Source organism: Neolamprologus multifasciatus, unplaced genomic scaffold, assembly GCF_963576455.1.
Source record: "Neolamprologus multifasciatus unplaced genomic scaffold, fNeoMul1.2 chr13_unloc_5, whole genome shotgun sequence".
In the NCBI taxonomy this organism is placed as follows: Eukaryota; Metazoa; Chordata; class Actinopteri; order Cichliformes; family Cichlidae; genus Neolamprologus; species Neolamprologus multifasciatus.
In genome coordinates, this window is record NW_028181978.1 from 34,185 (window position 1) to 50,186 (window position 16,002).

The window sequence follows — 16,002 nt, forward strand, 5'->3', positions numbered from 1 at the left end:
TCACGTCTCATTTTCGCCAGTACCTCCTTGGACGGCCTTTCAAAGTGCACACAGACCACAGCAGCCTGCGCTGGCTAACAAAAATGAAAGAGCCAGAGGGACAGTTAGCTCGATAGCTCGAGAAGCTTGCTGAGTTTCAACTTTCATCCACCGTCCAGGTCCACTACACCAGAAACAAAGACTTTAGATCAAACTGCTCTTACTATTTCAGACATTTTATGTCAAAACAGTCCTACTAACACAGACATCTCAGAACAGATAATTCACACTGGAACATACATATCACACTGTAAAGCTGTCTGAGAAAGTATATGTGGCTAAAACCCTTGATACTGCTTCTCTGTTTCACGGCTGGACCATGGGGGAGCTGAGCCAAGCCCAGGACGCTGATGCAGACGTTGCACCCATATGCGCCTGGCTGAAGGCCAGCAGTGAGCGCCCCCCATGGACTATTGTCTATGTCCACTAGGACATACTGGGCTCAATGGAAACGGCTCTACTTCAGAGATGGAGTTCTGGTCCGTCGCTTCTACTGCCCTGACGAGACCCAGTTCTATCCCCAAATCGTACAGCCATGCAAGCTACAACCAGAAGTGATGGGCCAGATGCACGAAGGGCCAGTGGGTGGACATTTTGGTGTCGAGAGGACTGTGGCCAGACTACGAACCAATTCTATTGGTATCACATGAGGGAAGACATCGCTCTTTGGTGCCGTACTTGTACCAGCTGTGCATCCAGGGCCCGACCCCAGAAGACACCGCAAGCTCCGACGGGAACTGTCCGGGTAGGAGCCCCAATGGAGCACGTTGCGCTGGACATTATGGGACCACTGAATGAGACGGAGCGCAGAAACCGATATGTGCTTGTGATACAAGACTACTTTACAAAGTGGACTGAAGCCTTTCCTATCCCAGATGAACGGGCTGCAACCATTGCCAAGGTCGTTGCATCTGAGTGGGTGTGCCGCTACAGGATACCTCAAGCACTGCACAGTGACCAAGGACGCAATTTTGAATCTGATGTGTTCCAGGGGGTGTGCAGTTTGTTTGGCATAGACAAGACTCATACAATGCCATTCCGACCCCAGTCAGATGGCCAGGTTGAACGTTTCAATGCCACTCTCCAGAAGATCCTGGCCTCCACAGCAGAGCGTTGCCATTGGGACTGGGACCTGATGATCCCATACGCTGTTATGGCCTACAGGGCGACCAAACACAGTGCTACAGGTTTCACCCCAAACTTCATGATGTTTGGCCGAGAACTGAGTGAGCCAGTGGACCTTGTCGCAGGTCTACCTCCTGATCCAGACAACCAACCCTCAGCTCCAGAGTATGTGCAGCAAATGTGTGAGCGGCTGGAGCTGGCCCACCTCATCGCCAGGGAAGCCCTGTGTGAGTCAGTCACGTGCGCAAAAAGGCAATATCACAAGAACTGTTGCCACACACAGTATAAGACTGGAGATCCTGTGTGGTATCTCATCAAAGGAACGTGTCACATCAAGAACAAGGTTAGAAAGCTCCTCCCATCGTATGAAGGACCATTCTTTGTCCTGGTGCAATTGGATGACCTAGTTTATCGGATCCAGAAGAACCCAAGGTCTAAAGTGAAAGTTGTCCACCACAACCAGCTAAAGCATTATCGCTGCTGCGAGCCCCTGGACAATACCTGGGTCCTTGATCAAGCTCATCAGTGGTCCCCTACAGAGGTCCCACCACCAGCTTTAGAGGATGACCCAGCAGACCGTGATCTGGGTCTGCACAGTCTGTTCTCTACTGCAACTGGCAATGGCCCCAGCTCCTCTCAGCCATGTGTTTCAGTTGCAGCTGATCCCGCTCCAGTTGTGGTTATCCCATCATCCCCTTCCCATGTAGACCATGAGAATGGTGGGGGGTGTGGTGGGTGAGCCAGACCACCTGGGCCAGCAGTTTCAGCGACCAACTCGTCAGCGCAGTGCTCCAGACCGGTATGGAGTGTGGATCACTTAGCTTGGTTTACCTACCATGGACAGTTCCAAGTAGGACTGAAGATTCAGTTCAAGTTTAAACCGTTTCAGCCTCCTACACTGTTAGCTACAATGGTTTAAGAGAGCTATATTTTTCATTGTTCCAGTGTTTACATTTGAAAAAAAAGGGGAGTAAAGTATCTGAAGGACCTACGGAGTTATCTACATGCACTTATCCATTTGTATTTGTGCCTTCCTAGATGCTAGGATAAGTTAGTTATTCCCGGTCGCCATGTAATAGTTACAATTGTGTAATTTCTTTTCTACTTTACAGCACTTGAAAAGCTTTATTTTGCACATGTATGTACACCTTACTTGAGTCAACGTCTTTGTCACTGAAGTGCACTAGTTGATACTATACCTCACCTTATATGCGGTAATGGCTAACACTTTTATCTCCTGTGGGCTCCAAGTGGTAAAGGGGATTGTGTACCAGTTTTATGCATTACAATGCTGGAGTGGAATTATTGTTTAATTGCCATCCAGAGTGGGGGTAGTGTTGCGGGAATTGCCGTCTTGTGTGTGGCTGGGTGCAGTAAGAAGTGTATGTGATGTGTGTGTGAGCATGCGCGTGAAGGAAACGTGGGGAGCGGAAGAGAAAAAAAGAGAGAGAGAGAGTGTGTCCTGGGTAGAGAGGGCGACCGGGAGCAGCGTTCTAACGGGCTACAGCCTATGCAGTGTGTTTTCAAAGTGTGCAGTACTGTTATTAAAGCCTCATCTCTTCAGTACTCTCCGGTGTCCCGGCTGATTTCTGTCTGCCTCACTACTCCACAAAAGTGAAGGGAGTTAACCCCGAAGGAGGACAAACTTTGGCCCTGGAGGAAGCATCTCCCCTCGCGTCTCCCGACCACGGTCAGGGGACTGACGGCGAGGAATGGTTAACACTGAGCTCCCGCCGCCACTGAGCATATCTTGCTTTATTATCGATACGTTCTGCACAACCTTGAGGGATAAAAACTTTAAACAAGAGTCTGTTAAAATGCCTCCTACAAGAGCTGCAAAATCTGCATCCAACAAATCTCCTGAAGAGTCACAAGCGAAAGAGGGTATGTCGACGACCACAGCTACCACGCCAAGTACACCTGTGGACGCCGACGCGCTCGCTGCGGAAATATCAAAGACAGTCGTGGACAAAATATCTACTATGATGGAGAATAAATTCGATGAGCTCTCATTATCACTAAAAAATATATCAGCACAACTGGAATTAAATTCTCAACGGATCTCTGACACGGAGAATCGCATTTCAGTATATATGGCATCATTCAGTATGATGTCATATAGGCATTCAGTATGATGTCATATAGGCATACAGTATGTTAGCTGAGTGGTAAATTAATAATAATATTTTCCATTTCAGTTAACCATTTAAGGTTCAAAAAGTGGTCTTAAAATGTTGTTTCTTTGTTTCCATGTATGGTAAGACAAGAATGTTATTGGGTAATTTAATGTTATTGCTTGTGCTATTTCTTTGGCTATCTGCATGTTGCGTGCACTTGAAGCTGTTAATTTTATAGGTTTGTGTAGTTGCATATTGTGGTCACGGGGGGGTGTGTGACTTTTTTTAAACTTTTTTTAGTTTTCCAAAATAAGACTTGACAAGAACTGCATTTCGGGACTTTTCTTCTTGTTGTGGATGTGGAACGGAAATGCTGTGAAGGAGTTAAATTGTTGGTAAGGAATTGTTAAATACGCACATAACTCATTGAAACATATTGGTATAATTGTAGTGCAGTGGCAAGACGTCAGTATTTTAACAAGATGATGTATTTCTGAAATGTATGATGCAAAGGACCTGTATGTGCAGCGTGGAGCGGCCATTTTCTCCATGCAAGGGATAAGTTGCGAGATCGTCTGTGTGCTCCAGTATCCGAGTGAGCTGAGATTTCTGTGGAATGTAAGTGTTTATAAAAATGTATGTAACACTTCCACAGTTTTTTAAAGGAGCCTTGTGTGATTTAGCTCTTTGTATTTTGTTCTGCACACAGAGGTCACTGCCGTATTTTTGTGTTTTGTATTTCATTTCCTTTATTCCTCGTATTGTATTGGCGCATCTTTGTTTAGTCGGTTATTCTGTTACTTTGCCACGTTACCTCTCGTGCTGTCGATGTTCAGTACAAGTCCATATGGCCGCTGTTTGACAAAAGTAAAGGTCAAAGGACATTTTTTTGTTTATTCAGTCGGCATTGACAATAAAACTGCACATTAAGAACCCAGTAATTGTGTCCTGTGTGGCTAACCATTTCCAAGGCTACAGTATGATGTCATATAGGCATACAGTATGATGTCATTCATGGCAAAGAGCTTGATGTCATCTAAGTCTTACAGATTGATGTCATCGATGCATACGTATGATGTCATATAAAGGAATACAGGTTGATGTCAATGTTTATTGAGGTTACATGAATATACATAGGTTCATTAACATATGACGTATACATACAAACAAAGAGTACCTTGCCTGTGCGTTGTGTAAGTGTGTGTGTGTGTGTGTGTGTGTGTGTGTGGGGTCAGAGTGTGACCCCATAAAGACTTCCCTAAACCTGCTGGTCTGGAAGTCCAGCAGTTCATCTAAACAAAAGGCACTTAGACTAAAACAGATATAGATACGTTCATCCTACCACAAAACAATAAGAGCAGGTACGACCTCTCCCATGCTCCCAGGATGTGGGTGTGAATGCCAGAACACTCTGGAATGCACACAAAGTCTCTGCAGACTCCTAAGGATCAACCCTCCACCAACATGACATTGACTATAAAACTCTAAGCATATATGAGTAGATATTTCTAAGCATAAATGACAATCAACAATATAACCCTGACAAGCTTCATGTCTTATAAGTCTTACAGGTTGATGTCATTTGTGTCATACAGCCTGATCTCATGTATGCCCTCAGCTTGAAGTCCTGGATCGAGACAGCTTGATGTCATGTCTGCATACAGATTGATGTTGTCATGGTCTGGGTGCGTACCTGTAGGTTTCCAACAGCGGTCCTCTTCCTTTGGGTGGAGATCGGTTGCTCCTCCCTGGCTGAGCACCTGTGGGCAATTATTCCAGCAGCATATAAGATCTGTGCACTCAATCAGTCATGGCCTGAGTATGAGGTTAGTCCAGTGGTTCCCAAACTTTTTTCGCTGGGCCCCCCTTTGTTTTACAGAAAAATGTTCGCCCCCCCCCCCCCCCCCCCCTTGCACGCGCGCACACACACGCACTCACTGACACATCCTCCAACCACACACACCCATATTTTGCTCAATTGCGGTTTATTTCACACCTCAAACATTTAGTAAACAATTAAGCAAAAACAAGTAATCTAAGAAAATAAACTGCTAACTAATTTACACTACGTCCACACCTACACGGGTATGTTTGAAAATGCAGCTGTTTCGTCCACACATAAACGGCGAAAATGGAGATTTTTTAAAACTAATTTTTTGCGTTTACGTGTGGACGAGGAATAGAGTTCATGTGCCTTTTTTCACGTCAGCTGTGCGCCACGTTATTGTTTACATGAGAGGAATTGCAGAATGGCAGTTAGTCAGATTAACAGTATTTTGTCTCTATCTTCAGGTTTTACACGCTTACATATAAACACGCAGTTACTGTCTATTTAGAAAGGCAGAGGCGTCACGGTGTGATTATTTTACATGTAGTTGTTTTTTTCCTGTGTAATAATATTCAACATTGCTATCAATACATTTTTCAAAAAAAAAAGCCTCTCTGTGCAAAATGGGTTTAAAAACATGAACAACTGTGGGATACTGTTTGTCCGTGATTTAGACAGGGGGAACAAATCCTGGCAGGATCAGCCTGATGTTATTTGTATCCCACTGTAACTTTACTGTATAAAGAGCTAACATCTCCAAAATGTCAGGAGTAGTTAGTCATTACAACAAGTGTTTGTGAACTAAAAATCAAGAATGTGGGATACTGTTTGTCCGTGATTTGAACAGCCCAGCGCTGCTCCCGACAAAGGGAAAACCAATTCTGCAGGGGAGACCTACCTCGGCACTTGTGCATGTGAAACTAAAGGGAAGATATGCTTCGCTATATTTTCTAGTCTTTGGCTTAGAATGAAGTTGGTTTGGAAACATATTCAGCGATGCTTCATCTCCTGCTTTGCGTTTGTGTAGGCGCCCCATGCTAGCAGCATTGTTTTTTTGGTTTTTTTTCCCTTATCATGCTGCGCCCCCCCTGCAATGGCTCTGCGCCCCCCCTAGGGGGTGGGCCCCACACTTTGGGAACGTCTGGGTTAGTCAGTGATGTTTTATTGCTCAGTCCAGATCCTGTGTGAAAACTTACCTGCTTTTTCCTGTCTTCAGAGTCGGCTCCTGGAGTGGGGTTCTCGCCTCAGTCATCCCCGCTTTTCTGGACCTGGGCCACCAGCTGCTGGTACAGCATTGCCAACTAGCCTGAAACTCACCTGCCTGCCTCCCCGCACCTCGACCTCATCTGGGCCTTGCCCCCCACCTGTCCCCTTCACCTGAAACCAATGCCCTGGTCTCTTCACAGTATTTTTCCCAGCCCAGCTTCCACCTCCCCACTGCCACAGCTGTCCCACCTTGAAGTCCATGAATGAGACAGCTTGATATCGTATATGCATTCATATTGATGTCATATAAGGCATACAGTATGATGTCATATAGGCATACAGTATGATGTCATCCTGTGTCCTCTGATGACCTGTTTGCCACTGAAAGGCAGTGTTAGAGGGACACTTGGGCATTTATCGCAGCATATAATGTGTTTTCTGGATACACTGCTGCTTTTTCAGCGCCCAGAGATTGATGGCTGCGTGTCAGAGCTGGCTATGAATTTCAGAAGGATCAGGCCTTAACAAAAAAGTTATCAGTAGTTCTTTCCACCTTTTTACCCACAGCTACATCCACTTCTGTCGGGCCTAGGCTGCTCACTACGGCTGGGTATCATCACTGATTTCTGTAATCCATTCGATTCACGAGGTCCTGATTCCATTCAATTTGATTTTGCCTCAGACAGTCAGAAATATTATAATTCTGATGATTTATCAGCGCTGAAACATGTGACACTTCATCAGAGGTGTGAGCATCACAGCAGAGGCCTTTGTGTCAAAGTAACTGAGGATAAAACAGAAAAACATGAAGGAGATTTTCCTGCCCTGTTTTCTGTAGCAGATACACTTTAAAATATTCTGCAGTAGAACAAAAAGTGAAGAAAACCATGAATCAACATCTGACCATTACCTGATGCTGCTGAAGTGAAGCAGAGCAAAGTTACAGAGGTTTGATTAGAGACACAGCAAAAGTTTTGCAATTTGGCATCATTTTAAAAAGTTTCAATTTCTTCGTTATAAAACAGCAGAAATGAGTCTTTTCAAGGTCATTTTCTGGTGGGAAAAACAGCGACCAACAGCACTGTATATGACTTGTGCATAATAAAGCGAATGAATAATGCAGGAAACAGAGATTTGAGATGGGAAACTGTTCTTGAAGTACACTGAGAGAGAGAGAGCTGTGCAGGCGGTGGAAGCAAAACAGCAAAAGTCAGAGGGGATTAATGACGAGATTTATCAAATGTGGAGCGTAGTTTGGATCTTCTTTTGCTGCTGCTTCAGTGAATTTTGGTTAGAGAGAGATAAAACCTGCAGCTCAGAATCGAGCGCAAAAAAGACGGAAACCGCCGACGCGGTCAGTGAGCTGTCGGCTTTCTCACCCGACGGCGTGTCCGTGTACGGGCCGTCGGGTAAGAAAGCCGAGGAAGAGAAAGCTGATTGTGATGCTTCGGGTCTGTGTTTACGTCTTTGTGTGGAGTCCGTGTACCTGCTCTCATTTACTGGTTGGTGGTTGTTGAAATCGTTTTGTGAGCCTTAACCTGAGATTCTGGCGTTTCTGGCAAAATACATTTATATTTAAAAGTCGATTCAGGATTTAATGAATCAATATCGATTCATTCAAGCTACTCGCCTCTCTCTATCCACCTGCACTTTCAAACGCACACATGAAGGACTACGGGAATATCTGGACCACGGCCATTCAGAGAGGTCCCGCCCCTGACTATCTCTGATTGGTTTAGACCACGACAGGGGCATAATGTGTGTCAGTTGTTGACCACACGGACACTTTCAGAGTTGCGGAGACTTTTTTTTTATGTACTGAACGGATTTTATTAGTCGCACCAGTGAGAAATTTGGCCGCAAATGTGACCAAATTGGTCAGACTCTAGAGCCCAGAGATCAGCTGCTGTCTGAACTGCACACTTACACTTGGGTTTTGTATTTTTTGGCTTTTTCTCTGCTCTTTTTTGAATTATAAATTCAAGAGGGTTTGGATTTCTGTCGATTTCCTGCAGGATTACAACTTCCAAGAGTTTCCATTTTATTTTATTTTGTTTTATTTTGAATTATAACTTTGAGAGGATTTGGATTTCAACTGAATCCCTGGAGTGTTGAAGTTGCAGGGATGCAAAACAGAGATAAGGGCCTCTTCAGGCATGGATGTGCCCGTTCTCTCCTCAATCTCTCTCCTCAAAAGATCAACATTAGCTAAGAGTGGGTTAATTAGATGAGTATTAAGTGATTTCATTATGTGATCATAGTATGTGAGCTGGCTTTTCCCCACTCCTGCTAAATTGCTTTAATAAAATATCCTACATTCAAAAGGTTTAAATAGTGGACTTTCTAAAACAGCAACAAGGCATAAAGCTGTGGATAAGTTTACACCTATATAAATATCACTTACACATTTAATTTACAGTTACAAGTTACAAAGTCACTTTCATCTACGCAGGACTGTAAGCTGTCGTCTGTGAGGCGTCAGCTGTGTTTGTTTGTAACACAGTTCATGGTGGAGAACAGCTGCTCACATACGTATGTGGATCTGAAGATCGTCAGGACTCCAAATGCATATTTCTTCATGTTTATGTGTCGGGATGGCATTCCATGTTTCAAACAAGGTTCTCAGTATCACCTGAAAATCCAGTCACATTTAACAGGGATGGATCGATGGTCAGGGCAGTGATGGGGAAGGATAATGTGGGTTTTTCCTCTCTGAACTCGTGGAATTATTTCCCAAATAACTGTGGTGATTGCAGACTGCAAATGCTCTGAATTTATTAACTGTCAGTTTGCACTCAAACGCTAACACCTCCTCCAGCATGTGTAACGCTGTGCCTCCTCTCCCCTGAAGAGTTGTATTCAGCTTCTGTAGCAGTCCCCCGGACCAAGGAAGAAATAGAGAGAGCCTCGACGGGTGCAGTAATTTTTACTTTAAGATTCATTCAGAATCTAACAGTGCTGAGGTGCGCCAATGCACCGTGAAAACTAAACAGAAACACAAAATACATTTTCTTAGACGCTTATTACAAATATGAACCTAAATAAAGCAGAAAATACAACAAAATATCAAGTAAGAAAACAAATACAACTTAAAACATGTACCTCGCTCCGCATTCCAAGGGCTGCAAACTGTTAACTTTGCTAGAGTCCGGTATCACGCTGCTTCATGCTTCATCGAGAGCTGCCTACTGGGACATGTGCGCCACAAAACCCGGTCTGAGCTGGAAGTGCAGCTTGCCGCTAACTAAGCAACAGAGCCCTCTACTGGACACTACGCATAGCTGTTCAGGCTTAGATCAATAAACAAAACTGGACCTTTACACTCCCACCAAATCATGTATAACAAACAACATTCTTTACATGATTTCCAGCTTTAACATATGCACATTACTACAAGAACGAACACAATTTCAAGTACATCATCAATAAACTTTCGCAAAAATACGCCTGATGTGACAGTATTGATTGAAACATTAATTAGTTATTTTCTAATAGAACTACAAGCTTTTGAACAGGTCGCTCAACTATGTGAGGTTTGTGTGCTGTTCCCTGCTTCTTTATTAAGCCCCGATCGCCAACTTGAAGCTTGACTCTGCGGACCAACCCGTCATCTTCTTCTGGTGTTTCAACCACTCGAGCCAGTTGCCACTGATTTCTGGGAAGCATCTCTTCTTTGATAATGACTATGTCATTGACTTTAAGATTTCGACGTGGTACGTGCCATTTCTGTCTCATAGATATGTTCAGAAGGTACTCTCTTTTCCATCTACTCCAAAACTGCTCAGTGAGATACCGGACTCTGCGCCAACGTTTCCTTGCATATAAGTCCTCTTTCACAAACTTTCCTGGTGGAGGCAGTGCAACCTTCTCGTTGCTGAGGTACCTAATATAGGAGCATGCACCATATCCTAAATCACTAGCATCACAAAAGTGGTGCAGTTCCACCTTTACAATGTCTGTTAGTTCTGGTGGGTGGTAACATCTAGGCACTGCAACCAATTTTAGTCTTTCCAAACCATCTTTCCAGTCCTCCCACCGTGAACGCAAGTTGTCAGGAAGGGGGTCATCCCATTCAGTGCCTCTGCGACACAGTTCCTGTAGGATACCTTTGTCCCTCAAGGTGAAGGGAGCTACGAACCCTAGTGGGTCGTACAGGGATGAGATCACTGACAGTATGCTCCGGCAAGTAGGAGGTTGGTCCTTAGTGTTTATTTTGAAACTGAAAGTGTCATTTTTGATTGACCACTGGATGCCGAGCACATGGCCTTCAGCTGTTGTGTCAGGTTTGAGATTGAGCGGTTCTGTGGTGTCTGCTCTGTCTGAGGGTTCCAGCTGGGAAAGCGCATCACTTTGGTTTGAGTTGAACTTGTGCAGATGTAGACCGCCAAGTCTACAAAGTGCTTGTGTTTCGATGATGAGTTCTTGTGCCTCTTTAACTGATGGGACACTAGTTAGACCATCGTCTACATAAAAGTTCTGTTCAACAAACTCTGAGGCCTTAGGATAGTCTGTTCTGTACTGTTGTGCTAAATATTTCAGGCCGAAATTAGCACATCCAGGGGATGAACTGGCACCGAATAGATGTACAGCCATTCTGTACTCTCTGGGTTCTTTGTCTAATTGTCCATCCTGCCACCACAGAAATCTCAGATAGTTGCGCATGTCTGGACAAACAGAGAACTGGTGGAACATTCTCTCGATATCACAGATTATGGCTACATTTTCCTTTCTGAAACGACAGAGTACCCCCACCAATGAGTTGATCATATCTGGACCTGTGAGAAGAGTGTCGTTTAATGAGACACCGAGAAATTTTGCTGAACAGTCAAAGACGACTCTTAGCTTGGCTGGTTTTTTCGGGTGATATACCCCATGGTGTGGGATGTACCATGCAGTCTCACCATCAGTCAAAGGAGGGGCTAATTCTGCATCACCACTGCTGATAATGTCTCTCATAAAGGAACAGTAATGTTCATGATACTGTTTATCAGCCTTTAGCCTTTTCTTCAGGTGTTGCAGTCGGACTGTGGCTAGCTTCTTATTGTTGGGAAGCGCTGGTGGATCATTGCCCTTGAAGGGAAGCGGCATCTCATAGTGCCCATCTGGTCTTTGTTTTATTGTATCACTGAGGATTTGTATGAAGCGAACATCATCCTGTGATACATACTTATCCTCATAGTTTCTCTCATTAAAGTCAGACTCTAGGACTTTGAGTACATCTGTGGCTGATGGTATGGGCATTTCTTTGACTGTGATCCTGTGCACGTAACTCTGGTTACCTTCTCTGTCTAGGTGAGGATTACCAGAACCAATAATACTCCATCCTAGTAGGGTTCTTTGTGCAAAAGGTTCGTTTATTTTGCCTGTGACGATCTCTAGGGGGGCTAGTGCTGATGGGCAGTCATAACCAATCAATAGACCTACTTCACAGTTCTGCAATGGCTGTAACTTGTTAGCTAAGCCTTCAAGGTGTGGCCACTGAAGTGCAGTTTCCTTGGTAGGGATATGAGACTTGTCAACTGGGATAAAGTCACGAGAGTAGACTTGTTCTATTTGGACACGAGTCTCAGAGTCAAACCCTCGCACCTGTAAGATGTTGGCAAGTTTACTTGCAACGACTGTGTCGACGGAAGTCATGGTGCTAAGCTTTAACTGCACTGGTTGGGCGTCTACATTTAGTTCTGAGGCCAAATCTTCTAAAATAAAGGATGAGTCACTCTGGGTGTCAAGCAGGGCATATGTAAGTATTTCTTTCTCAGGCTCAGATGCAACTGACACAAATACTGGTACTATGCTGGATGTGGAAGATGGTTTCCTTGTTAGTACATGAGTCATAACATTATGCACTTCCTTGTTTGCACCTTCATCTGGGGATTTAGAATCCTCAGTTTTCCTTTCTTTAGGTTCATTCACTCTTTCTGTGTGTAGACAGGTGGGGTGACGCCGACCACACTTACTACAGGAGTGACGTCCTCTGCATTCTTTGGTTACATGACCCCTTCTCAAACACCCAAAGCAGAGACGATTTTCTTGAATGAAAACTTTCTTGTCATCACTAGTTTTCGCTGCAAAAGCAGGACACTTAGCTATGCCGTGCAATTCTTCTTTGCAAAACAAACATGGGGGTTTAGGTCTAGAAGTAGATACTGGGATTGGTGGAGACTTTGGTTGGATGGTAGTACTGAGTGCCTTCGCTCTTTTAACGTGCCGCTCTTCTGATGCCCTTTCGTTTATTAGGAATGGTGAGGCAACAGGATTGCAAACTACTTTAGCTTCATTTTGTATGAACTTTGTAAAGCGAGAGAAGTTGGGGTAGTCTTGGCTTTTGTCTAGCTCCTCCACCACAATGCGGCTCCATCTCTTCACTATCCACTCAGGCAGTTTTCTTAGAAGCTTGTGATTTTCCTCACAATCATTAAGGATCTCTAGGCCTTTGACTTGAGGGATAGCCTCTGCACAGCTTTGGAGAAAATCTGCAAACTCCCTCAGTGCTATAGGATCATTGGCAGGTATTTTAGGCCATTTTGTGAGTTTAGCCCTAAAGGCTCTTTGGATAACAAATGGGCTACCATACCTTTCCTCTAGAACGCTCCAAATACCTGCGTATGCCTGCTCACTGTTGCGGAAGAAATATCCCTCTACTGCCTTTCGTGCTTCACCTGCAAGATAGCTCTTTAGATACAACATTTTCTCACACACAGGTAAAGGTTTGTCACCAATTAGTGCCATAAAGGATACCTTCCAATCCATAAACTTTAGGGGGTCGCCACTAAAGATGGTGGGCTCAGGTACAGGAAGCCTGTTTAGGGTAAGAGAGCTGGCAAGGGCTTGAACTAAGCTAAGTTCTTCCCGTTCTGGAGTAGTATTGTGAGGTCTAAATGTCGGTGCTCGTGGATTTAAAGAGAGCCGTGGTGCGCTGTTGGGGAGATTTGCGGAATTTTCTAAGTTGTAGCAGGACACTTGATCATAGCTTTCAATGTCATTTTGAGCGCTAAGGGCTCTTACTCGTGCAGCTGCTACTTTCACTTCACTGTCTGCCTTTAACTGTTGAAGTTTAGTCTTTTCCTCCTCCAACTTTGCCTTTGTTTCCACTTCCTTTATTTTCCACTCATTTTCCATTTGGCTGATCTTGGTTTCCTGTGCCAATATTTCTTGTGTGGCCTTTGCTTGTTCCACTTTGGCTGCAAGTTCAGCTTCTGCTTCCACCTCATGACTGCCAGTAGAATCTGCCTTTGAGCGTGCGACTGAACCCTCTGGGAACGACGTTTCAGTTTTTGTATCACCAAACACAGAACCATAGTCCCTTTTGTTTAACATCACTCGTACTCTTTCCTTTTCAAGGCGATCGTTAAAGAGCTGATCGATATTTTCCTGTCGTTTAGCAATAACTTCACAAATGTCAGTTGTAAGCACTGCACAAGCATCCATTCGCTTAACAATGTCTGGCGTCATGGATTGGCTGCGGCGAATGGGTTCATAATGCTGTTGTACTACAGCGTGCTTGTCTCTTATGTCATGACTGGCATTGTTTAGCTCTTCAGGTGAGCAGAAAGTTTTCAGCTTTGTTCTGATTTCTTTAGCTGCCTTCTTCCAAGTGTCATAAGCTTTGTTAAATGCCTTCTCATTTTTCTTTGCCTCATATTCCTGCATTTCTTTACCCTTTTCAGTTAAATGCCTTTCACGATTGCTGGATCTTACTCCTTGTTGCTCTGAGTCGTCGGCTTCTTCAGCAGGGTTCAACATTTTGTTAATGTTATGTGTATGTTGCTCTATGCGATAACGTCTGGACTTAAACTTACGTGAGTGTTACTTTTTGGAAACAATGCTCACATCAGATGTTTACATCACATAAATAAACAGATTAGCACCCACATATTAGACAAAATGTAACTGTAAATACTGCTGATATACCATAACGTTACTTTCAAGAAGAATAAACCCATACAATTTAAAGATTGTAATTACTTAGTGCAATGCAGTATACCTTTAAAGCTGTAACCACAAAATATTTAAGGCAAGTAAATCTAAATTAGTGTGCAGACATTTTAACTTTGTTATCAGCAAAGTCCTTAATGGGCATAATACCTGCACCTCTGTAAAGTGACCATCAGAGTTCAAAGTGGAGGTAGGCGACGAAGCAAAGATGATCTTGACTGGTGTAGAAATCTCTCACAGCTGACACACGGACCCACCTCGTGGCACGGGCTGCACTCATCTGGCACGGGAGCTAGCAAGTAGCCTTCACTCAGCGATCGAGTTTTCACTGTAGCAGTCCCCCGGACCAAGGAAGAAATAGAGAGAGCCTCGACGGGTGCAGTAATTTTTACTTTAAGATTCATTCAGAATCTAACAGTGCTGAGGTGCGCCAATGCACCGTGAAAACTAAACAGAAACACAAAATACATTTTCTTAGACGCTTATGAACTCAAATAAAGCAGAAAATACAACAAAATATCAAGTAAGAAAACAAATACAACTTAAAACATGTACCTCGCTCCGCATTCCAAGGGCTGCAAACTGTTAACTTTGCTAGAGTCCGGTATCACGCTGCTTCATGCTTCATCGAGAGCTGCCTACTGGGACATGTGCGCCACAAAACCCGGTCTGAGCTGGAAGTGCAGCTTGCCGCTAACTAAGCAACAGAGCCCTCTACTGGACACTACGCATAGCTGTTCAGGCTTAGATCAATAAACAAAACTGGACCTTTACAGCTTCTTCTGGTTCGCTGTAATGTCTTCTCTGCGTTTTCCAAAGAAGACAGTCCCAAAGCCTCCTTCACCCAGCTTATCCTGCTCTTCGTATTTTTCTTCAAAGTCCTCTACAGAGAGACAAAACAAATTGAATTTAACAGGTAAAGGAGACTTTACTCACCTAGATATTTACGCACACCCACAGCACGTGGTGTGGTAAAGGTCGGCCAAGATTTTGACCACATGTCAGAAACTGGATCAAAATTGGACTAAACTCACTTGAACTCTGACTTTGTCTGCACTTAGAACTATCACAAGACATTAAAACAAAACATCGGGCATTGATGACATCACAGGAATCTAACATTCTAATCTATGCAAACTGTCTCCATGGCTACATAATATCAAATTAAATCATAGCAAAGGAGTAAAAAGCAGGATCAGTCTTAGGGTGTATGTTACATGTTTGTGTGACAAAGTGGCTAGGAGAGAAGTCATTTGCCATTTGTCACTTGTGTATGTTGTTATTCTGTGTTCTGTTATCTTATAGTCTTTCATAATGCTTTAATGTAAACACAGCACATGTAACCTTGGCTCTACATACTATCCCGGGTCTGTTTGTAGTAGCATTGGTTATATTCATTTCATCTGTGCAAATGTACTTAAAGCTAAATGTCACTTCATCATTAATTGATTTGAATCTTTCATTTGTTTATGTAGTTTGGTTATACTTACCATTGTGTGTGTTCCTCTGGACAGGTCCTATGTGAAACAGGTATGTGGGAATGGCCGCCCCAGTACTTCCTGATTTTATAGGATATGATGTCACTGATCATGTCAATTGGGTGTAACCAAATGAAGGGGTGTTTCTTTTGTGTAAAATTGTTTATTTCATTTAAAATAACCTCATGAGTCTGTAAGTGAAGAGATTGACTTTTCAAATTGTTTAGTTGGGTGAATGAGTTTGTTAAGTGGAAAAATTATTTTATTTCTGTTT

The 16,002-nt window shown here is 43.7% G+C and overlaps 1 protein-coding gene across 2 annotated transcripts; it reads right to left on the reverse strand.

Annotated features, from left to right (window-relative positions):
* Nucleotides 1–8,639: 8,639 nt before the first annotated feature.
* LOC146490396 (uncharacterized) lies at nt 8,640–15,033 on the reverse strand. 2 transcript variants are annotated; one of them, XM_085153243.1, is made up of 3 exons: nt 14,806–15,033; nt 9,418–14,697; nt 8,640–9,300 (listed from the first exon to the last, which is right to left on the reverse strand). In XM_085153243.1, the coding sequence occupies exon 2, from the start codon at nt 14,056–14,058 to the stop codon at nt 9,793–9,795; it is 4,266 nt and encodes a 1,421-aa protein (XP_085009369.1). In that variant the 5' UTR covers nt 14,059–14,697; nt 14,806–15,033; the 3' UTR covers nt 8,640–9,300; nt 9,418–9,792. The 2 variants fall into 2 exon arrangements, with proteins under 2 accessions (XP_085009369.1, XP_085009368.1); XM_085153242.1 differs by having other exon boundaries at nt 9,418–15,033.
* Between the last annotated feature and the right edge of the window lie 969 nt (nt 15,034–16,002).